The following is a 24,379-nucleotide window of genomic DNA, read 5'->3' as shown; positions in this document are numbered from 1 at the left end:
CTGGGAAGGACCATTTTCAAAGAAATGTGACTTCACTTGTTTTGCAAAAATATGGTCTTAAAAAAAGTCCGATCTAACTATTATTTTTCTTTGCAGGGACTATTCCGTAATATATTAGTAACTTCCTTCTAGGCCTAAAAAGTTCCTCTTTGACTTTAGTGTGTATATAATCAAAGTGAGAGGATAATGTGCCTAGGTAAATTTTACCTAAAACAATCTTGACTGATGTAAGCACTTGGTAAATCCTATGCTTCATAATTTCAAGAAGAAAAAAAAAAAATCAACTCAGGGATTAAAAGGCTGAAATCAATGGGAATGTGGTATTATAGTTTTCTTGACTTAGAGGGACTTACTGTCACTCAACAGATAGACTGAACACTGAACAAATATTGCCTGGTTAAAATTAATTTGTTTGGGTTTGAGATTGCCTAATCTAGTCTTTAATTTTAAGACAAATAAAAATGAAAAAATAGACCCATACACATCTCTGAAACTTTCTGGATGTTTTTACACTGATGTTTAGAGGCCCATTCTATGGCCACTTACAAGCATCTGACAGAGCCACTGTTAAATGAGATTGCTACCCAGTATTAGATTTTACTTTTAGGTAAGGATCAGGCCACACATCACCAAACCCACGTTCCTCTGGAAAAAAACCATTCATCATACAATGCAGTATTTTAAAAATCAGACATCTCTACTTACAGTAAATGACATACATAAATATCTGTATCTTTAGGGTCTATATCAGTGCTTCTCAAACAATCTGTGATGAAGAACTATTTTTGAATTGATGTTTCCAGGCTGTCATATACTGATACTTTTGCAAAATATATTAAAGAGGAACTATAAGAAAATAAAATGTTTACCATACAAAATGCAAACTAAGTTTATTATCTTTATTAGATTCAACAGGCATAAAGTTATTGTCAATATCTTTAAACGTTTCTCAGCACTTACTCAAACTTTCAGTACTTATCACAAGCCAGTAGCAGTTGGTCGGTAGCACTGGCCTTGGACCACAGTTTGAGTAGCACTGATCTAAAATACCATGCACTAAATAAATAAATAAATGAATGAATAAATAAATAAATAAACACACACAGATAAAAATAAGATAAAATAAAATAACGGCACACATATTTTCTCAAAAGATATACTTTACCTCTGACATTCTTTCCAAATCCCATAGAAGAAACTTTTTTGTCCACTTGTTCACTATTGTTTGATTTCTCCTTCATAACGTCATCATCACTAACAACATCAGCAGAAAATTTTTTCTTTTTCTTTTTCTTGTGTCGAGGAGGAAGCTTTTTTGGAAAAGTAAACATTGGGAATATCACAAGAAACATTGCAATGGCACAAAGGAGGAATCCACTCCACCTAAAAAATTGGGAAATGTGAATAGCATTTATGGCCTTTGAATTATGAGTGAGAACAAATTAGCAAAGTAGAAGTTCATGGTAATAAAATTCTCCAGGGAAAATTTTTTACCTTCAACAACTGTAAAGCAATAGGAAGTTGGACAAACTAAGAAAGCACAGGAGTCCTCCCTTTCTATGTTATAAATGAGAAATCTACCCAATAATTATACTAGTATGATAATGAACATTATAATTAGCAACCTGACTAGAATTTTATTCAAATATTTGTTAGTTTTGCTATAATGTGCATTTTACCATAAATCAAGAAATAAAAAATAAATCAATAACTCATAAGTATAATAAGAAAATAACACAGACTCTCTCAGCATGCTTTGTGGACCAAAATAGACACATTTTTCTTACAGAAAACCATCCTTACCTCATGTGAAATGTATTTTAAATTGCTAATGGCATTCAAATATTTTTCTGCAAGAATTTCAGAATATATTGAGCCTCTTAGCTGGCCCTTACAATAGTTAATCATGAGGGCCACCGAAGACACTTATGTTTGATCACTGCCTTCAAGAACTTACCTAGTTGTAAAGGAGCTAAAAATATAAGAAACAATCTCCAAGGAATGCACGAATGTATACAATTAAGTGTTAGATCATGTGGTATAGACTATGAATGCTATAACCATTCAGATAAAGGAAATGTGTGTTAGAAACAGACACAGGAGAAGCAGACCTTGGAGAAGCAGACCTTGAGCTATGTAGAATTGAGAGTCTGTCATTGAACTCATCTGAGGTTGCCATGCTGCAGAGAGCAGAAAGCAAATGTAGAGAGTAGAACTCAAATTCTAGTTAAGGCCTTGGGCTTCCTGCTTGTGTAATTCCTCAGGCGCAATCTCTCAGTCCCCTGTCAACCCTTTCTTAGCAAAGCAAGTAGAGGCTTCTAATCCTACCTAACAGGGTTGCCACTTTCTTACATACTGACTCCTTGCCTCTAATCTCTGTCCTTAAAGCTTTCAGGTTCTTAATGCTCAGACTCTGACTTCTGTATCAGCACATTCCTATAGTTGCAACCTGGATGCAAGCAGCATTATAAGCATCGGTGTTGAAATCAACATTAATCATCATCCATTAAGAATATTAATCATCCATAAAGAATGTAGATCGGGGCATCTGAGTGGCTCAGTCAGTTAAGTGTCTGATTCTTGATTTTGGCTCAGGGCATGATCTCATGGTTTGTGAGATCAAACCCCACGCTGAGCTCTGCACTGACAGGGCAGAAACTGCTTGAGATTCTCCCTCTCCCTCTCTCTCTGCCCCTCCCCTGCTTGTGCTCCCTCTCTCTCAAAATAAATAAATAAACATTAAATATATATATATTAAAAAAAGAATACAGATCAATAGAAAAGTAAAAATTCATTCAAAAACAGCGTTTCTATTAAAGTACTGTTATCAGCTGCTAAAAAGGTCACACTTTTGCTGACAGAATAATTCCAAATAATTCCATAAACCAGTCATTATTAACCCAGTGTGCTATTTTCAAAGATACTTAAAGTTATATCAAATGAAGATTTATAAACAATCAGAAAAAAAAGGCTTTATTTTGAGAAGATTGCTCAGAGCAGACTTCTAGCAATTTCAATTATTCAGTGTACAATCAAGAACCCAGTGCCTGACACAGATTAGGTACTGAAAATCCTGAATAAATAACATTGAATGAGATAGGTTTTAAAAAATAAAGTCATCTGTCTACAGAGAACATGGCTACGATCCTACCTGGCCCGGTAGTAACTCACTGCTTATGGGGCCTTTGCTGATCTGTCCCTCCTTATCTACCACCTTTCTGCACACACTACATTCAAGTCCCTTGAACTCCCTCAGTTCCCTAGACCAGAACAGGACAGATAGCGCAATATAAGGGACAGTTCTAGAGCTGTGGCTTCAGACAAACATGGGTTTTGTCTTGTCTTTACCACTTACTAGCTCTAAGATCCTGGGGAAATTATTTCACTTTTCCAAACCAGCTTTCTCATCTGAAAGAAGAATACTACTAACTGCTTTTTGACGTCATCAGAATTAATAAGACAATGCATACAGTGGACCTAAAAAAATGCCTGCTCCCAAATCAGCAATCAATTCAAAGTAGCTAGTTTTGTTTTTGTTATGTAGATCTGTATTCAGCAACACTACCCACCTCCACGCAGAGATATCAAATGAAAATTACATGTAAACATTTAAGATAGACTTATAGTTGGGGCACCTGGGTGGCCACAGCCAGTTAAGCATCCAACTCTGGATTTCAGCTCAGGTCATAGTCTCATGGTTTGTGAGACTGTGCTGCATTAGGCTCTGCACTGACAGCACAGAGCCTGCTTGGGATTCTCTCTCTCTTTTTCTCTCTGCCCCTCCCCTGCTTGTGCTCTCTCTCTCTCAAATAAATAAATAAACATTTAAAAAAAAATACACTTATAGTAGTCCAGAATAAGAGTAAATAACAGAAGGAAGGGAAAAATTATAGCAAATAAACAAAAATAATATAAAAATAGTTTAAAAGTTTGGGGTCTTTTCAAAGCAGAGCAAGCTGGCCCATATTCTTCAATGGTCTTCAGCAGCATCGACAAAATGCATGATCTAATCACAGAGCCAAAGAAGACCCCAAGAAAAGCTGAGGAAGACAGAAAGTATGTGCTATATGTTAGCAAAAGACCATCAGTAAGAACTAAAACTGAGAAACCAGAGTCCCTAAGTCTCTTTCATGAAGCATTACTCAGAGACGACTCACAAAGTGGAGCCAGTTAAGTATATTGACTAAGAGCTTCGCCTTGGACTGTTTCTTATCCCAGCTCTCACTGCCTCCAAGGCTTTGGGCAAGTTATTCAAATCACTGTGCGTCAATTTCCTCATCTGTAAAGTGGGCATTAGTGACTACATATGGTTGTTGTGTATGTAGGCCTAAATATGAGGCTTAAACAAAAATGTCTGTGAAGCACTTAGTACAATGCTTGACACACAGTCATCACCCCATAAACATTAGCATTATTCATGCCTTCCTTCACTCTCTCAGTATATAGTTATTGAAAAATCCATCATTACTACTAGGCATTGGATTAAATAACATTGTATCAAATACCTCGCTTCTGGTCAAGGTAAAAGTCTATTATAAACTAAGCTACTTGATAAATAAAATTCAATTTTTGAAGAGATCTTTATTATACAGTTCTATATTGACAACTTTTATCATGTATACAACTAATATTGGACCATTAAAATAAATAGGGGCTCTTGGGTGGCTCACCCAGGTAAGCGTCCGACTTTGGCTTGGGTCATGATCTCGCGGATCATGAATTGGGACCCTCTGTCAGGCTTTGTGCTGACAGCTCAGAGCCTAGAGTCTGCTTCAGATTCTGTGTCTCCCACCCACTCTCTCTCTTCCCCTCCCCTGCTCATGCTCTTTCTCTCCCTCTCTCTCAAAACTAAATAAAAACATTCTTTAAAAATTTTGTAATAAAATAAATAAAAGTTCTTGAACATTTATTAAATTCAAAGAACTGAAAAATAGCTAACACAAACCATGTAACAAGAACTATTCTTTTTTCTCTCTTTTAAAAAAAATTTTTAATGTTTATTTATTTTTGAGAGACAGATTGAGAGCAGAGGAGAGGCAGAGAGACAGGGAGACACGGAATCTGAAGCAGGCTCTAGGCTCCTCATTGTTAGCACAGAGCTGGACATGGGGCCTGACCCCCGGAACGCAAGATCATGACCTGAGCCAAAGCCAGACGCTTAACCAATTGAGCCACCCAGGCACCCATAGCAAGAATTATTTAAAGCTTCACAGATACAGACCCTTTTATTCCCCATAACAACCCTATGAAGTAGCTACTGCAATTACTTCTATTTTATGGAGTTTTTTAAAACCAACAACTGAGGGGCACCTGGGTGACTCAGTCCATTGAGTGTCCAACCTCAGCTCAGGTCTTGATCTTGTGGTTCGTGAGTCTGAGCCCTGCGTCAGGCTCGCTGCTGTCAGCGCAGAGCCTGCTTGCGATCCTCTGTCCCCCTCTCTCTCTGCCCTTCCCCTGCTTGTGCTCTCTCTCTCAAAAATAAATAAAACATTTTTAAAAATTTTTAATAAATAAAAATTTAAAAATTAAACCAACAACTGAGGCACAGAGAAATTAAGTAACTTCCTCCAAGGTCACACAGCTATTAGGTAGCAGACTAAGATTTAAACCCAGGAGAATATGGCTTCAGAGTCTGCGCTCTTAATCACTCTACTTTGCTACCAATTGGAGTGATGTCTACTAGAAAACTTTAAAAAGTCAGTATATGGGGCACATGGGTGGCTCAGTCGATTAAGTGTCTGACTTCAGCTCAGGTCATGATCCCACAGTTCATGAGTTCGAGGCCTGTGTTGGGCTCTGTGTTGACAGCTCAGAGCCTGGACCCTGCTTCAGATTCTGTGTCTCCCTCCCTCTCTGCTCCTCCCCTGCTCATTCTTTGTCTCTCTCTTCCTCTCTCTCAAAAATAAACATTAAAAAATGAAATGAAATGAAATGAAATGAAATGAAATGAAATGAAATGAAAAATTAAGTACTTATGAGCCTGAAGCTCGTATCTCTTTCCTTCTCCCTGCCCCCAATTTGGTCCTCTTCATCTTTCCCCCTCCCTCTAGATGTTCCCTTTATTGACATGCTCTTTTCACAGACATCTAAATAGAACACAAAATATACATTGAATGTTCATAAACATATTTTAATAATCCACTTTTCCGAGAATAAAAAAAAATCCTTACTCTGATTTATTTCAGAACTGTAAAGAAAACAGTAGTCGAGACCAAAAATTTCACTATTGGTTAAGAACTTAAAACTCCTGTGTTATTCCCCTAATGCTGACAAGGGAACTTCCTTTTGTATGATTTAAAAATTCTACCAGTCCAAGTTCATCTAGATCTTAGCACATCCATCTTCAAAGAGCATTACTTATGAAAAGAGAAGTGTTATGTAACTTAATTGATATTTCTTAACTGCTTTGAAAATAGAGTGTTAAGCATTATTCTCATGTACTTAAGAGTTATGAGATTATCTTATGATGAAATGCATAGGTAACAAAAATGCTCTAAGAAACTCTTTTGAAAGTAATCAGTTGACACTAATTTCTAATAGTGAACTATTCTCTTTATTATAAAATGAGCATTTCTTGTCAGTGTATACCTATTACTAATCCATGTTAAATGAACTCAGGAAGCCAATACTTTTCGGTTGGTGCTTGCTATCATGAAGAAATAACTTATGTGCAAGGTGAGGACAATGAAGAACTCGAACACAGTCCTGGCTGTGTGGATGAATAACCTAACATCCAAAGTTGGAGTTCTCATTCTAAGTCCTCAAGATTACTTATTTAGCAAGACAATTAAGGGCTACAAGTGAGAGAACAGCTAAATCTCTAGCACTCATTGGAAAAAACAATTACTGAGTGAAAAGATTCACTAACAGTGTGACAATGGAAAAGAGGGGGCTAGAGTTTGGGGCAGTCGGGGAGGGCTGACAAAGCAGAAACGCAGATATAATAAGGAAGTGGGAGGAAAATATTTTTTTAAAAGGCACAGCAAAGATAATGAAAGCTAGGACACAGCAAAGATAATGAAAGCTAGGACACAGCAAAGATAATGAAAGCTAGGACACAGGAAAGCCCCAACACAGCCACCTTCTCCTCCTCCACTCTGCTATTTATAGCAGAAAATGCCTCAACCCTAAAGAAGGATTGGATTAAGCCAATGTTCCCAAGCCCTCAGCACTAGCTTCCCATTGCTGCTATAACTACCCCACCCTTAGGGTTTAAAACTACATAAACGTGGTATCTTATAGTTCTGGCGATCAACAGTCTCAAGTGGGCTGACAAGGCTGCATTCCTTTCGGAGGCTCTAGGGGAAAAAACCTATTTCCTTGGGTTTCCTAGCTTCTAGAGTCTGAGTGTGTTCCTTGGCTCATAGAATCTTCCTCCATCTCCAAAGAATGTGGCTCCAACCTCTGCTTCAATCACCATATCTTCTCTCACTCTGACCCTCCTGTCTCCCTCTTACCCTTATTAGGGACCCCTGTGATTACACAGGGCCCATTCCTGTCATGAGGATAACTTCCCTGTCTCAAGACCCCTTAATCACATCTGCAAAGTGTCTTGCCATATAAGCCAACACATTCATAGGCTCTGGAGATTAGGACATGGATATCTCTGGAGGATTAACTATTCTGCCTTCCACCCCGTACTGGATGACTTTCAGCTGTTTTTCATCTTCCCTTGGGGGAAATTTTTATTTTAACTATAAGAGTACCACAATGTGAACTATCATTAATAATGAGTGAAATAGGGGCGCCTGGGTGGCTCAGTCAGTTAAGCGTCCAACTTTGGCTCAAGTCATGATCTCACAGTTTGTGGGTTCAAGCCCCACATCAGGCTCTGTGCTGATAGCTCAGAGCCTGGAGCCTGCTTCAGATTCTGTGTCTCCCTCTCTCTCTCTGCCCCTCCCCTGCTCATGCTCTGTCTCTGTCTCAAAAATAAATAGAAACATTAAAAAAATTATAAAAAAATAATAAGTGAAATGAAAAAATTTAGTAAACAATTCTTACCAGTTTCCAATGAAACGAGGGTCATTCTGATCAAGGTTAACAGGATTTCTGGGATCGACATAAAACCCAATAAGAAGTCCACCTAATAAATATCCCACTGCAGGACCAAGTGCTCCCATGACATACATGATGGCTGAGAAGACAGAAGGGGAAACATGAAATACAGCAATGTGTTATTTAAATTTCAAGAGCTGTCTAATTTCAGTCATTCCATTTATATGTCACAGTTAAACCCAGTTAACAGCATCCAAAAACAAAGAACTTTAGAGATTGTGCCTCTATTTATATTTGGGTTTCAAATCATGCCCTTTATTTAGCTGCTGCCTGTTGTCCTTTTAGAACATCAGAATCATCTGGACAGCTTTTCAGTTGCTTTTGTTTGGTTTTTTAATATAAGTGCTCGGGCCCCACTAAATTTAAATTTCTGAAAGTGCTAGTTAATGAGCAGTCACTGGATAACCAAAAGAAGATGAAACGTAGTGTCAAGATTAAAAAATAAATAAATAAAAATAAATAAATAAATAAATACAAGGTCATTTCAAGATAAGAAGGAAAAATAAGTAGATGTCACTTGTCACAGCTGGAAGATTCTAACAGAACGAGTGAACCAAGGCCAGATACTGCCATGAAGCTGGATTTAATTGAATTGGCAAAGGTGCTCAAGCCCCCTCAAATCATGAATATTTTTCAAACCACCACTTTAGAATCAAAGAAGAGCTTCCAATGCATTTGGTTTATTGTTAATTGAGGAACCTTAAAGATTCATAAATCTCGTTAAATGGCATGAGTGAGAAGGTCCAAATGGATAGCAGGAACCCACAGCTGAATGAAAAAATAACTTTTTAAAGCACATGACCAAAACAGGAGGGGAAGGGGTTCTGTCAGTAGATCAGAAAGGTTTTCATTCTATCCAGAAAACAATTTGGCCATCAAAATGGGCTTAGAGCAAAACGTAACAATAATTTAGGGGTGCCTGGGTGGCTCAGTCGGTTCAGTGTCTGACTTCGGCTCAGGTCATGATCTCACAGTTGACGAGTTCAAGCCCCGCAACGGGCTCTGTGCTGACAGCTTGGAGCCTGGAGCCTGCTTCACATTCTGTGTCTCCCTCGCTCTCTGCCCCTTCCCTGCCCATGCTCTGTCTCTCTCTGTCTCAAAAACAAATAAACATTAGAAAAAAATAACAATAAATTCACTGTCATGCCTTTATATTGTTTTGACTGCTGTGATTTCAAATAAAAAAATAATTTTGTCAATTTTTAAATTTTGAGGTAGGATATGAAATTCCTTGAAAATCGTAGAAAAATCTAGCCACACATTCCAAACCCATTTTTTTTTCGTGCTAAAATTTAGTTATTTGGGGAGAAATCTATAAACACTTTTAAGATACTCTTGGGTGCAAGGCATGATAAACTCAGGTGTTGAGGCGCCTGGGTGGCTCATTGGTTAAGCGTCCAACTTTGGCTCAGGTCATGATTTCACGGTTCTTGAGTTCAAGCCATGTGTCGGGCTCTGTGCTGACAGTTCAGAGCCTGGAGCCTGCTTCAGATTCTATATCTCCCTCTCTCCTCTCTCTCTCTCTCTCCCTCTGCCCCTCCCCTGCTCATTCCCTCTCTCTCTCTCTCTAGAATAAACCTCAAAAAAAAAAAAAACCCTCAGGTGTTACATATTTCTCATTTCTGTTGCCATCATGCATTTAAGCTACTGAATAAATAACTAGTTTTCCATACCCTTTAAATAGCACCATATTGGGGTGGCTCAGTTGGTCAAGCATCCAACTTCAGCTCAGGTCATGATCTCACAGTTCATGAGTTCAAGCCCCAAGTTGGGCTCTGTGCTCATAGCTCAGAGTCTGGAGTTCAGATTCTGTGTCTCCCTCTCTCTCTGCCCCATCCCCACTCATGCTCTGTCTCTCTCTGTCTTAAAAATAAATAAAACATTAAAAAAATAAGAAATAAAAAAATAAATAGCACCATATTTACCAAAAAGAAAATTTGACTAATCAGACTAGCTCCACCTTACTTTATCACCTGCACCTAAATAAACTTTGAATAAACTTGTACCTCCTGTTACTTATCACTACAGACAGTAATTTAACACCTGCTCCCATTTTTCACACTATTTCATAAGAGAAAGTGCCGTGTTTATTTTACAGAATCGTCTGCTTGTAACAAAAGACATTAGGTGCTTCGACTTCTCCATCTGTGTTTGGAAATGGAGAATGGAAGCACAGCCACAAGTAACTGGTATTCCTTTGGAAGCATGCTTTTAATAAAACAAAATTAGAATTTTGATAAATATCTTGTTAACCTGTTTATAGCCTGAAACAGAACTCAAGAATAAAAAATGCCTTTTCAGTTTTACCCATATGCATATGAAGATAAAATTTATGTTTACACCTCCAGGCAAATCAGCACCATTTACAACTTAAAACTGTAATGAGGCCAAAATGTGACATGAATCATCTTCCCAAAATAGTTCTTCTGGCATGAAAGAGACTGTCTTACAAACACAGACAGGGAAAAGGGTATTTCCGCCATCCTGTTTATGCCTGGGGCACTTGAGTACAGCATCTCGGAATGCCAAGCAGCACGGTGCAGGATGTGTGCTGGCAAGACCTCGCAATTACATGGCGAATGGAACACCAATTAAATAACATCTCCAAAAAAACTTAACTACTCTTTAACTTCTCTTAAATTTTTGTTTATTTTTGAGAGAGAGAGAGAAAGAGAGTGCACGCGCGCACAAACACACACACACACACACACACACACACACACACACACGGGGGGGGGGGGGGGGAAGGGGCAGAGAGAGAGAAAGACACAGAATCCGAAGCAGCCTCCAGGCTCTCAACTGTCGGCACAGAGCCCAACGTGGGGCTCGAACTCACGAACCGTGAGATCATGACCCGAGCCGAAGTCGGAGGCTTAACCGACTGAGCCACCCGGGAGCCCCAACTTAACTACTTTTTCAAATACAGATAAAACTTTTTAAAATTCAGCTATGTAATCAGAAAAAGTTTATTTGTAATATCTAGCAAACACTTAGGCCAACTGAATCATTCACACTAACATATATACACACATATATCTATATAATTGTATTACATATTATGCTCTCTATAATAGTGTCGTGACTATACTATATATCTATAAATCAATAAATATATAACACTATAGATAGAGATAGAGATATATAATAACTCGTTGACATGGTCCTATTTTGTAAATAAATCCTTCTGGCCACTGAGCTAACATTTATTAATTGATTAACCAGTAGAACTCACTCAGAGCTTATTAGAGGGGCAAATTGTTGACACAAATTTGTATCACTCACCCTCCCAGTCAAAAATTCTCAATCGCCACCCACCCACCAACCACCACTGCTTGAAGAAAGTCCAAACTGCTCTGGAGTTCAAGGGTGGGACGAGTTGGCCTCCTCCTGCCATTTTACTCTTCAAACCTACTGACTGCACTCAGGGCTCCAGGCAGACTGACTCTCAGACAGACCTGGGCAGAGCCACCTCTCTTCCCTTGAAGACCCACCGTGCCCCCAGGCTTCCCTGTCTGTCTGAATCCTACCTGTTCTTCAAGGCCTAACCAAGTCTAGTACTGCCTGTCCTCCCCTGAGTGGTCTCTGTCTCCTCAGAGACCTCCTCCTCTGTCTATTCCAGTGGCCTCCACACTTTTTCATCAGCCATCTCTATTGGTAAGAGTTTTTAAACATTTACCACAGGGGTGCCTGGGTGACTCAGTGGGTTAAGCGCCAGACTCTAGATTTCAGTTTCAGATCATTACCTCACAGTTCGTGAGATCGAGACCTGTGTCAGGTGGGCTCTATGCTGACAGCATGGAACGTGCTTGGGATTCTCTCTCTCCCTCTCTCTCTCTCTGCCTCTCCCCTGCTTGTGCTCTCTCTCTCTCTCTCTCAAAATAAATAAATAAACATTTTTTAAAAAGCTTCAAAAATGAACTATTGGGACCTCATCAAAATAAAAAGCTTCTGCACAGCAAAGGAAACAATCAGCAAAATTAAAAGGCAACAAATGGAATGGGAGAAGATTTTTGCAAACGATATATCAGATAAAGGGTTAGTATCCAAAATCTATATAGAACTTATCAAACTCAACACCCAAAAAACAAATAATCCAGTGAAGAAATGGGCAAAAGACATGAATAGACACTTCTCCAAAGAAGACATCCAGATGGCCAACCGACACATGAAAAAATGCTCAACTTCACTCATCATCAGGGAAATACAAATCAAAACCACACTGAGATACCACCTCACACCTGTCAGAATGGCTAACATTAACAACTCAGGCAACAACAGATGTTGGTGAGGATGAGGAGAAAGAGGATCTCTTTTGCACTGTTGGTGGCAATGCAAGCTGGTGCAGCCACTCTGGAAAACAGTATGGAGGTTCCTCAAAAAATTAAAAATAGAATTACCCTACAACCCAGCGATTGCACTACTAGGCATTTATCCAAGGGATACAGGTGTGCTGTTTTGAAAGAGCACACACATCCCAATGTTTATAGCAGAGGTATCAACAATAGCCAAAGTATGGAAAGAACCCAAATGTCCATCGACTGATGAATGGATAAAGAAGATGTGGTATATATATACAATGGAGTATTACTCGGCAATCAAAAAGAATGAAATCTTGCCATTTGCAACTACGTGGATGGAACCAGAGGGTATTACGCTAAGTGAAATTAGTCAGAGAAAGACAAAAATCATATCACTTCACTCATAGGAGGACTTTAAGAGACAAAACCGATGAACATAAGGGAAGGAAAACAAAAACAATATAAAAACAGGGAGGGGGACAGAACAGAAGAGACTCATAAATATGGAGAACAAACTGAGGGTTACGGGAGGGGTTGTGGGAGGGGGGATGGGTTAAACAGGTAAGGGGCATTAAGGGATCTACACCTGAAATCATTGTTGTACTGTATGCTAACTAACTTGGATGTAAGTCCAATAAATTAATTAAAAAAAAAAAACTTTAAACATTTACCCACAGTGTACTTTTCTGTATAAGCAACGTGTACTTACCATCAGCCTCTCTCTCATAGCTTGCACCTGATATATCAGTAAACCCCGCTGGTTCTACCATCACATCACATACAACACGCAGCCTCTTCCCCATGCCTCTACCTTGGCCCAAGCCACCAACGTCACTCATCTGGAAAATGGCTCCAGGCCTTCCAGCTGGTGGTATTCCTGCTACTCTCTTCCTCCCTACAATGAATTTTCAACACAGCAGCCCTAACAATCCTTCAGAAACATAAGGCAGGTCATGTCACTTCTTTGCTCACACCCTCCAGTGGCTTCCCATCGTGCTGGCAAGAAAAGCCAAAATCCTTTTATATGGCTGCAAGGACCTGCCCACACCTTTGCACCACCCCCTATGATCTCTCTGCTCCATCTCCTATCCTTTTCCTTGTTCACTCAGCTCCAGTCAAACTGAACTCTCTCTTCACCCTCCAGGCACACTCCCACCTGAGGGTGTTAGCGCTTGGATTGTGCGTGCCTGTGTACACGTGTGTAAGTGTGTGCAGGTGTCTCTTTCCCAGAGCCACACGGTACATTCCCTTACTTCCCCCAAATAGGAATTCAAATAGTTCCTTCCCACCAAGGCCTTGCTTGGCCATCCTATCTAAAACTTTAAAAACCTTTTCCCCAATGCTTCCCACCCTCTCTCTGCTTTATTTTTCTCCTTAGCATACGTTGGCACCCAATACACTCTACATTTCCTTTGTTCATCTTGTTTATCACCCGTCCTCCCCGTCTAGAACATAAGATCCAGAAGGGCAGGGATCTTGCCGTGGTATTCACTGACAAAAGTAGTGTAGGAGGCATGAAACTCATTTCGCTCCCATTATTCATTACCTTTCCCACTCCCAGTGAACGCTCTGCTGTTATTAACAACAGTAGATGTCAGGGATAAGAGCCTTCTTCACCATACATCAGCACTGTCGGGTTGATAGTTCCATGTTTTTGTCTGTGTTTCATCAGATGTGATGATACTGTATTGGTTTTCTCTCCCGATGAGGAGCTTATACTGGGAGTACAGGCTATCCAGTGAACCAGCAATAGAAAGAACTACAAGTTCCAAGTTTCAAGAGGTGTCTAATTTCAGTCATATCGTATATTTATGTCACAGTTAACCCCAGTTAAGAGCATCCAAAAACAAAGAACTTTAGAGATTGTGCCTCTATTTATATTTGGGTTTCAAATCATGCCCTTTATTTAGCTGCTGCCTGTTGTCCTTTTAGAACATCAGAATCATCTGAAGAATTTTCTTCCTATACCCCAGTGGACTGTATCACACCCCTCCTGGGTCGTACACAATTCAGCTTCATTTCCCTTTGGGAGAACCCTGGGCCATTCCGTTCATTTAAATTTGAGTATGCCTTGCTCTTAATTTCTACTTCACTCTTCAAATGTTTATATCTTATCTTTTGAAGTAGCTCTTCATCCTTGAGAGCAGGAGCTGTATCGTGTACAGTACTGTGTGGTGGTTAAATCACAGACTCCAAACTCCCGGGTTCGAATCCCTGCTTCCATTATGCACATGAAGTGCTTAGCCTATGATAAACACTGAAGAAATATTAAGTTGTATTTTTATATGTTGAATGATCACCTATTCATCCTCTAACAAATATTATTAAATACTAAGTTTGTATAGGCCAAATACATATATTATTTAACGGAAGACACACTTTTCTTTATATTACCTTGATAAATTATCTTTTCTGGAATCATAACTTTTGATCCAGGAGTTAGTTTTGATAATGGGCTTGGCAGATGGGAATGGGGAAAGACAAGATCCGGACCTTTCTTTCTTCACACAAAGGTCAGAATAGGGTATCTTCCTGAAGCTGAGAATGTGCCTTGCTTGCCTGTGTCTATTATTCTTTTTAAATAACTTTTAGGGTTTTTTTCCTAATGATTACAAAATATAATATGAATTCCTTATGGAGAAAACTCTCAAGAACACACAAAATTTTTTTTCTAAATCACCAACAATCCATACTATCCAGATAATGATAGTAATAATACTAATAAATACTTTTTACTATTCATATACTGTATAAATTTTTTAAGTAGCTGGAATTATACAGTACTTATTATTGTATACTATGTTTTTTGGGGGTGCCAGAGTGGCTCAGTAGGATAAATGTCTGACTCTGGCTCAGGTCATGATCTCACGGTTCATGAGTTCAAGCTCCGCGTGGGACTCTGTCCTGAGAGCTCAGAGCCTGGAGTTTGCTTCAGATTCTGTGTCTCCCTCTCTCTTGGCCCCTCCCCTGCTATACTCTGTCTGTCTCTCTCTCTCAAAAATAAACACTAAAAAGTATATGTTTTTTTTCACATAATATCTCAAACATTTCTTGTATCGATAAATATTCTTCTAAAACATTTGTCAGCTAAATGATGAGCCTTCGTGTGGCTATCACATACGTCCTTTAATAACCCCTCACTGGGGCGCCTGGGTGGCTCAGTCAGTTAAGCATCCGACTCTTGATTTCGGCTCAGATCATGATCTCACAGTTCGTGGGTTCTGCGCTGATAGCACAAAGCCTGCTTGGGATTTTCTCTCTCCCTCTTTGCCCCTCCCCCTCTCCCTCTCTCCCTCTCTCTCCCTCTCTCTCTCTCAAAAACAAATACACATTTTAAAAAATCTTTACAAAAATCCCTTACTGATGCCAGCTATTTGCTACCACAAATGTCTGATTGGGGGTATTCCTCTGAAGATTATCTCAACCCTTTGTTATTACCTATGCTCCACGGAACTAGACCCCAGCCTGAGTACTACAGCCCCCACCCCAAACCACCCTCAGCTGGGTGAGCTTTTGTGGAACTAAGAAGCCACTATTAAATGAAGTGGGCCTGAAAGGGCCCTTCAGCAGGGTGGGGCCAGTTCTTGGCCTCCATCCTGGACATCACGGCTGGTTTGACAAAGAAACGACTCTGGGGCAAGGCTGACCCACCAACAACTTGGTAACTGTCTCATCACCTGCTTCCGACCTGCTTCCTTCACTTCCTTTCCCCAAGCTGTTTACTTTTGGACATTCTATTGAAAATGTCCAATTGAAAATTGAAAATTCCATTTTAATTTTCTTCTTAAATTATCGTTTACCCTATTTTGTGATCATTTATGCTTTTTTACATGAAAGCACATTAACTTCTACTTTTAATCCCATTTACCTTCCTTAAATTATTTTTTACCCCATTTTGTGATCATTTATGCCTTTCGACATTAAAGCACATAACTTCCACTTTTAATCCCATTTACCTTCACATTTTTAACTTTTCTCCTATAGATTTAACCTTTATTCTAATTTAATACCTCTTTTCACTTTTACATCATAAAATGTTTTAGCTGCTGCTTTTTCTGTACTTCTTAATGCATTTTAATCTTTTAAAAATATTTTTCTGGGAGCCTGGGTGGCTGTCGGTTGAGCATCCGACTCTTGATTTCACCTCAGATCATGATCTCAGGGTTTGTGAGATCGAGCCCCACCCACATCGGACTATGTGCTGACAGCACTGAGGCTGCTTTGGGAGTCTCTCTCTCTCTCTCCCCCTTGCTCTCTGCCCCTCCCCCACCCACGTGTGCATGTGCTCTCTCTCTCTCTCTCTCAAAATAAACATTTTAACAATAAATAAATAAATAAATATTTTTTTCAAGAATTTTAATTTAAAATTAAGTATCAATTTTTTTTTCAAATTATCTGTTGCCTTCTATTTCTCACACCTTACGTAACTTTGCTTATGTTTTTAGCCCTATTTATATTAGGCTAATTTTTTAGTTTTATAAACTGTCTTTATTTTAAACTTTGTTATACCCTTGATTTTTATGTTATATTTCATGTTTAGGGCTTTCTCTTTCCTTTTGTATCCTTTCAACAACATATTCTTTTAAGAGTCTTCGTTTATCTTAATCATCTCTTATGTTTTACTTATTTTGTGATCAGTTTTGGTAACAGTTCATTAGATGTTGGGCCTGGCCATTGCCCACACTGTCTCTGTAGTCCTGTTCAGCTGCCCTGCATGGCTTTTCCAGCCAGTTAAGGACAGTAGCCTGAGATTCAGGGTTAATTCTCCCCTGGGCTCAAGGCTTTACCCATAGCATATCTGATTAGCTGGACCCCATGACTGCTGTTGCCTGTGATCCAATAATGACAAAATGTGAGTTCTAAATCCCAGGTCTCTGATGAATAAGCACTTACTCTAAGACAAGCCAGGCCCAGACTCTAAGACAAGCCAGGCCCACAGAGTGAAACAAACAAGCCAGAGTGTTCTTCCTCATTCAGGTCCAGTCTGGCCTAGGGAGGGTCCCATGGGTTGACCTTCCCAATGGCTACCCGGGAGAGAGAAAAGGCATAAGTGGACCCTGCAAAATTCACCTGTACCTATTTCACCCCTTGTTAAAGCCTACATCTCCATCTCTGGCAGACTTAAAAGACACTCCTCCTTCCTCATCACAAAAGCACAACTTGACTGCATTGGTATTATCCCAAATAGGATTGTTCTGTGGGGTCAGCAGCAACCAGGGGAACAGCTCTCTGAACTCTACAGAGTCTATGTTGGGTAACTTAACCTGCTCCTGAGTCACAAGAAATGATTCCAGAGCTACTAATAGTGACCAGCCAGCCATGAGCCTTGCTGGACTTGGGAAACTGAGGGCCCAATCAAAATCAGCAAAGACTCTAGTATCACAAATCCCTACAGTTACCTCCTTCCTAGCCTCAACCCCCAATGGTGAGTAGGGCTCCACATTGCCAGATCAGAGGTCACTCAGTCACCCATGTGCTCTGTGATGCCAGGCCCTAGGACAAGGAAGGGGCCTCGAAAGTTCAATAAGATTGTTCCAGAAGAGGAACAGGTAAAACCAGCTATGATTCAAGGCTCAGTGAATAAGTGTGCCAAGTAGCAGCAATAGGCCAGGGACCGGGGCAGAGGAATGACTCACACTGTAACTAGCTGAGGAGGGAGAATAGATAAGCCTTTCTGGAAAAGATGACTTTTAACATAAGCCTGCAAAAATGGGCAAAAGAGGACACTAGACGCTGAGGGTCCCATAGGGGCAAAAGCACACGAGTCTGGAAGCATACGGCCTGTCCGGGGAGTCGCAAGTGGTTGTGCCCCTGGAGGTACAACTGCCTCAGAGGAGAGTGACCACCGCTGCCTCTGTGCTAGTCCCATCCAGGGGTCTCGGTGCCCAGCTGTGTGCAGGCTGCCCGGTCACTGTTCTCTGAGGACGGTGAGGAGGGACGGCAGCATAGAGCATCAGCTTCCCCATCAGTGTCATCGGTGACACTGAGAGATGGTTTTGCAGTCGCTTTCCACACAGCAGTAGAGGAGCAAGTCACTTCCACTGTGCGACTGAGGTCAGGCCTGACATGGAGAACAGGAAGTCAGAGCACTGGTCCTTGGGGTCTCCTGAGCACGTGATTGTCTGCCCTCACTCTCCCTCCCCCCTTCCTTCTGCATTAGTCACTGGAATGCAGCCAGAAGTCTCAGCCACCATGTTACATCCAAAGGCCTCTCCTTCCACCTCATCCCTGCTGTCCCTAGCTCTTGGGAGAATAAAAATCTCCCCTTCTCATTCATTCTCTTCATTTATGGGCAGAATTCAACTGGATAGATATCTTTCCTTTCTGTCTGTTCAGTTTCTATGCCCCCCTCTTTTGGCAAACGCTATTCTGTTTTTCTTTAGGAACCATGGACCCTCCATTGCACAGTCTCAATGACCTCCATGATTCACTGGTAGACAGATGACCAGTGCAGGCCAATCAGACGCTCTTCTCCCAGACACCAGGTGGCTCACTCCCTTACTTCTTCCAGATCTATATTCAAGTATCATTCTTCAGAGAAGCTATAGTTCACGACATATCTAAACACGGCGCCCCCCACCTCCCCTGCCCCATTACTCTTTATCATTAAAGAGTTTGCCCTGCTTGGGGTTTTCATTATGGCCAATACCATCATGTGGCATTACATTTGACCGCTTGCTTAGTCTCTGTCTCTCCCACTGGAATGTTGGTTCCATGAGAACAAGAGCCGCTTTTTTCATTGATGCCTTATCAATGCCTGAGCAGCGCTGACCTTAAGCACTAATGAATATTGTTGAACAAGAAGGGATGAAGGCATGGACTTCTAATCTTGAGTGAAGTAACAAAAGCAATCAAAGTGGATTTGTCCTTGCAACACTGCCTTGAAGAATCATCCATTGGTTCCTGTTCCCTAGACCCCTGGGGCTGCCCTGTCCTTGTGAGCCATCCCTACTCACCTTCCCCAGAACATCCTTGGTTTGACAGAGCTGGCTCCTGTGGTTTACAGCCACAGAGCCTTGACACCTACCTCCAAAACACCTCCAGGCCTGACCCTTACTTCTGCCAGGCTCTCCGAGGTCACCACCCTCCCCAGCTGGGTTCCCCCAGTTCTCAGAGTTTCATTGCAACTGGCCTGGATGTGCTGCGCCCTCATTTGAACTTGGTTCTCATTAATCAGCCTCTGCTCTCTGTTGCTGCCCACTTCCCACTTTTTGCCACTCACTGTCCACCACTTCTCCACATTCCCTCTGGCACAGGACCCACTTTCTCAGCTGCCCTCCATAGCCAGTAAATGCTGCCAAGAACCGATGATGACAGGGGTTTAGGTTACAAGCATAATTTAGGCTCAGTCCCAGGAGCTGGGATTTACCCAGAATGGTCCCACAGCAAAATGTACTGCACGCATGCCTATTAAACCCAGTCTGGGACATAGTGATAGGAGGTCACCCTTTTGAATACGTTTGGTGGCATAGCTGTTGCAGACAGGAAGACGACGTGAGAAGCAATCCACACTTCACTGTTGTATCACAGCAATGACACCAACTCGCATTTGACTTGCACAATGTCTTGAAAACTAGCCAAGGTACTTCACAGCACCAGTGCACCATGTTTAAAGAAAATATTCCCTTGCTCGCTCCTTCCACTTACAAGCACAGGCAGATAAGAGACCTCTGATCTCAGTTATATGTAGCAGCAATTTGTCTTGTCTTAAGTGATTCAGTTATTGTGACACAGGCCTGACAGTAAAAGAACAGCTGCCACAGCAGTCAGGGAATAGTCTATCACTTTGCTAAAACATCCAGAGAGCATCTTAGGTCACAAATGAGAAGGGAAAAGGGTTAGGCAGATTCAGAGTGTTTTTTCCTCGCTACCATAGCAAACAAGGGTTGGTTTAAGTTCACTATCTTCCTTTAGAAATATTTTCAAAGTCGTTCATTTCTAAAATGGAACACGCTTAATTTTTTTTTTTTTTTAATTTTAATTAAAGGGGTGCCTAGGTGGCTCAGTTGGTTAAGCATCTGGCTTCAGCTTAGGTCATGATCTTGCAGTTCATGGGTTCGAGCCCTGCATCAGGCTCTGTGCTGACAGCTCAGAGCCTGGAGCCTGCTTTGGATTCCATGTCTCCTTCTCTCTCTGCTCCTCCCTTGCTCTGTCTCTCTCTCTTTTTCTCTCTCTCTCTCTCTCTCTCTCAAAAATAAACATTAAAAAAATTTTTTAAGGGAACACCCAAGTGCGTATTGAAGGAGCCATTTACACTTAATTAACATCTGGGGCATGGTGGGTGTTTAATGTGCTATAGTTTTAAAACATCAAATTGGGCACCTATGAGTGACCACTATCTATAAACTCAGTCCAGTCCTTAGGAGGGACCATGAGGACAGCTACTATGAAAGCATTAAAAAAAATTATGTTGGGGTGCCTGGGTGGCTCATTTGGTTAGCATCCGACTTCAGCTCAAATCATGATCTCACTGTTCCCGAGTTTGAGCCCTGTGTCGGGCTCTGTGCTGATAGCTCAGAGTCTGGGGCCTGTTTTAGATTCTGTGTCTCCCTCTCTCTTGCTGCCCCTCCTCTGCTCATGCTCTGACTCTCTCTTTCAAAAATAAATAAAACATTACAAATTGTTTTAATCATGTCAATTTTTTAAAATTATATTTTGAGGCAAAAAGAGTTTTATTAAGAGTTAAAAATGGATTCCTTTAGAACACAAACTGAAAACGCATAACAGGATAATCAAAATACTAAATGAACCCATGAGAAACTAATTTGACTAGTTATCAAAGCAATAGAAGTTGCAAACAATGAGATACCACTCTACTAAAATAAACTAAAAAGACGGAAAGTGCTCAGTGCAGATACAAGTCAGTGAATTCATTATTCCCATCCATTGCTGGCACAGAGTTACAACTGGAATAAGCTTTGGACAGCAATTCACCATATCTATCATGACGACATTTATCATTGTGTTTTGTAGACAGAAAAATAGAAACAGTAAAAATAGTAACTAACTACATTTTGATTCATAATGCAGCTATTGACTTTAATGTTGACAAAGTTTTTATCCCTTAAGGATATACTTATTTTTTTTTTATTTTTTTTTTTAACATCTATTTATTTTTGAGACAGAGAGAGACAGAGCATGAATGGGGAAGTGTCAGAGAGAGAGAGGGAGACACAGAATCTGAAACAGGCTCCAGGCTCTGAGCTGTCAGCACTGAGCCTGACGCGGGGCTCGAACTCACGGACCACGAGATCATGACCTGAGCCGAAGTCGGACGCTTAACCGACTGAGCCACCCAGGCGCCCCTATACTTATTTTTAAAATGTAAGTGAATATGAAGAACACAAAATTTTGTTAACCATGTGATCATAATTATGTAAAAAAAACATACATTTAAAAAAATTTTTTATGTTTATTTATTTTTGAGAGAGACAGAGAGACAGAGCGTGAGCAGGGCAGGTACAGAGAGAGTGGGAGACAGAATCTGAAGCAGGCTCCAGACTCTGAGCTGTCAGCACAGAGCCCGACAGGGGGCAAGATTCGAACCCACGAACCATGAGATCATGACCTGAGCCGAAGTCGGATGTTTAACCAACTGAGTCTCCCAGGAGCCCCCCAAAAAACATACATTTTAAGACAAGACTGTCTACAGAAAAGCTACTAGAACCAATAAGTGGATTTAACAAGGTTGCATGATACAAGATTAATATTTTAAAAATCAATTAAATTTCTATGTACAAGTAACAGTCAGAAATAAATACCATTTATAAAAGAATCACAAAATAAAACACTTAGAAATAAACCTGACAAAATATAAGAAACACCTATACACTTAAAATTGTAAAACACTGCCAAAAAAATTAAAGACAATCTAAACAAATGGAGAGATATGCCCTGTTTCTGGGTGAAAAAAAACAATATTGCTAAGATATCAAGTTTCCCAAAAAGAATCAATAAATTCAATCCAATTCCACTCAAAATCCCTGCAGGCTTTTTTGTAGAATTGACAAACTGATTCTAAAAGTCAAAGAACATATGGAAATGCAAAAGACATAGATCAGCCAAAACAATTTTGCAAAAGAGCAAAGTTAGAAAACTAAAACTATCTGATTTCAAGACTTATAAAGATGCTGTAATCAACACAATGTAGTGCTGGTTTAAAGGTGGACACATAGGGGCACCTGGGTGGCTCAGTTGGTTAAGCGTCCAACTTCAGTTCAGGTCATGATCTCATGGTTCATGAGTTTGAGCCATGCATCGGGCTCTATGCTGACAGCCCAGAGCCTGGAGCCTGCATCAGATTCTGTGTCTCCTTCTCTCTCTTTCTCTCTCTCTCTCTCTCTCTCTCTCTCTCTCTTTCTCTCTGCCCCTCCCCCACTCGTGCTCTGTCTCTCTCTCTCTCTCTCTCAAGAAAAAAAGGTAAAAAAAAATAATAATAAAGGTAGACAAGTAGATCTGTGGAATAAAAAAGAAAGTCAATAAATAAATAAATAAATAAATATTAAAAAGAAAGTCCAAAAATTAATTAATAAATTAAAAATAAAAAAGAAAGCCCTCAGTGGAATAAAAAAAAACAAAACTAATTAATTAACTAATTAATTTAATAAATAAAAATTAAAAAGAAAGTCCAGAAACAGACCCACACATGTGTAAGAACAAGTGACTTTTGACAAAAGTATAAAGATAATTCAATGAAAAAAGGAGTTTTTTCAACAAATGGTGAAATCCATTAGATATCCATATATCTATGTAAAACCTAAAACTATGAACCTAGGAGAAAACAATCAGGTAAACTATTTTCCAACAGATACTTTACCCAAGAAGATATATGGATGGCAAATGAGCACATGAGAGATGGTTAGCATCATTAGTCATTTGGGAAGTGCAAATTAAAACCACAATAAGATATCACCAAACCTGCTGTGCAAATGGTTAAAATTAAAAAGACACATTATACCGGTTATTGGTGAGGATGTGACACAACTAGAACTTTTCGACACTGCTAATGTGGAATATAATATGTTACAGCCACTTTGGAAAACAATTTGATAGTGTCTGAAGGAGTTAAACATATGTCTATCATACAATTCAGCCATTTCGCTTCCAGGTATTTTCACAAGAGAAATGAAAGTATATGTCTATATGAAGGGTTATGTACAAAGGGGTGCCTGGATGGCTCAATTGGTTGAATGTTGGACTCTTGATGTCGTTTCAGATCACGATCTCACAGTTCATGAGATCGAGCCCTGCATTGGGCTCTGTGTTGACAGGGCCAAGCCTGCTTGGGATTTTTTCTCTCCTTCTCTCAAAATAAATAAATAAACATTTAAAAAAAATTTAAAGGGTTATGTGCAAATATTCCTGGCAGCTTTATCTGCAGTAGCAAAAAACTGGAAACAACCAAAATGTCCATCAAGAGATAAACGCATAAACAAATTGTGGTGTAGTCATACAGTGGAATACTATTTAGCGTTACAAAGAAATGAACTACTGATACATGCTAAAACATGGATAAACCTCCAAACAATTATGCTCAGTGAGAGAAAGCAGACATAAAAGAGTATATACTGTATGGTTCAATTTATAAAATTCTAAAAAATGCAAACTGATCTAAAGTAATAAAAAAAACAGTCCATGGTGACCTGGGGGGTCGGAGGGGACCAGGCAGAAGGGAGGGATTACAAAGAGGCTCAAAGAAGATTTGGTGATGCTGGATATGTTCACAGTTTTGATTGTGATGATGATTTCATGGTGGGGTGGGTGTCAGACCTTATCAAATCATATACTTTAATTATATGCAGTTTGTTTTATGTTAATTTTACCTCAGGATAAAAACTCTAAAACTGAGTTCTGGTGATGGTTGCGTAATTCGATAAATTTACTAAAATTCAGTGAATCATACACTTCAAATGGGTTAAATTTATGGTATGTGAATTATACAACAAGAAGCCATAAGAAAGACTAGAATTGAACATATCCTCTATCGAAAGTTGTTAGCTTGGGGTAGTGAAATTACAATGGGTTTT

General features: G+C 40.0%; 1 protein-coding gene across 2 annotated transcripts in view; it reads right to left on the bottom strand.

Moving 5' to 3' along the window:
• Window positions 1-24,379, bottom strand: part of SLCO5A1 (solute carrier organic anion transporter family member 5A1) — a 301,315-nt gene that overhangs the window by 79,891 nt on the left and 197,045 nt on the right. For both annotated transcript variants that reach the window (XM_049633302.1, XM_049633301.1), the window contains exons 3-4: window positions 8,002-8,134; window positions 1,166-1,383 (exon numbers count right to left, since the gene is read on the bottom strand). In XM_049633302.1, the coding sequence (XP_049489259.1) occupies window positions 1,166-1,383; window positions 8,002-8,134 (351 nt within the window). The remainder of the gene's footprint in view (window positions 1-1,165; window positions 1,384-8,001; window positions 8,135-24,379) is intronic.

This window comes from Panthera uncia, chromosome F2 (assembly GCF_023721935.1).
Source record: "Panthera uncia isolate 11264 chromosome F2, Puncia_PCG_1.0, whole genome shotgun sequence".
In the NCBI taxonomy this organism is placed as follows: Eukaryota; Metazoa; Chordata; class Mammalia; order Carnivora; family Felidae; genus Panthera; species Panthera uncia.
This window is presented reverse-complemented; position numbering and strand designations above follow the sequence as displayed.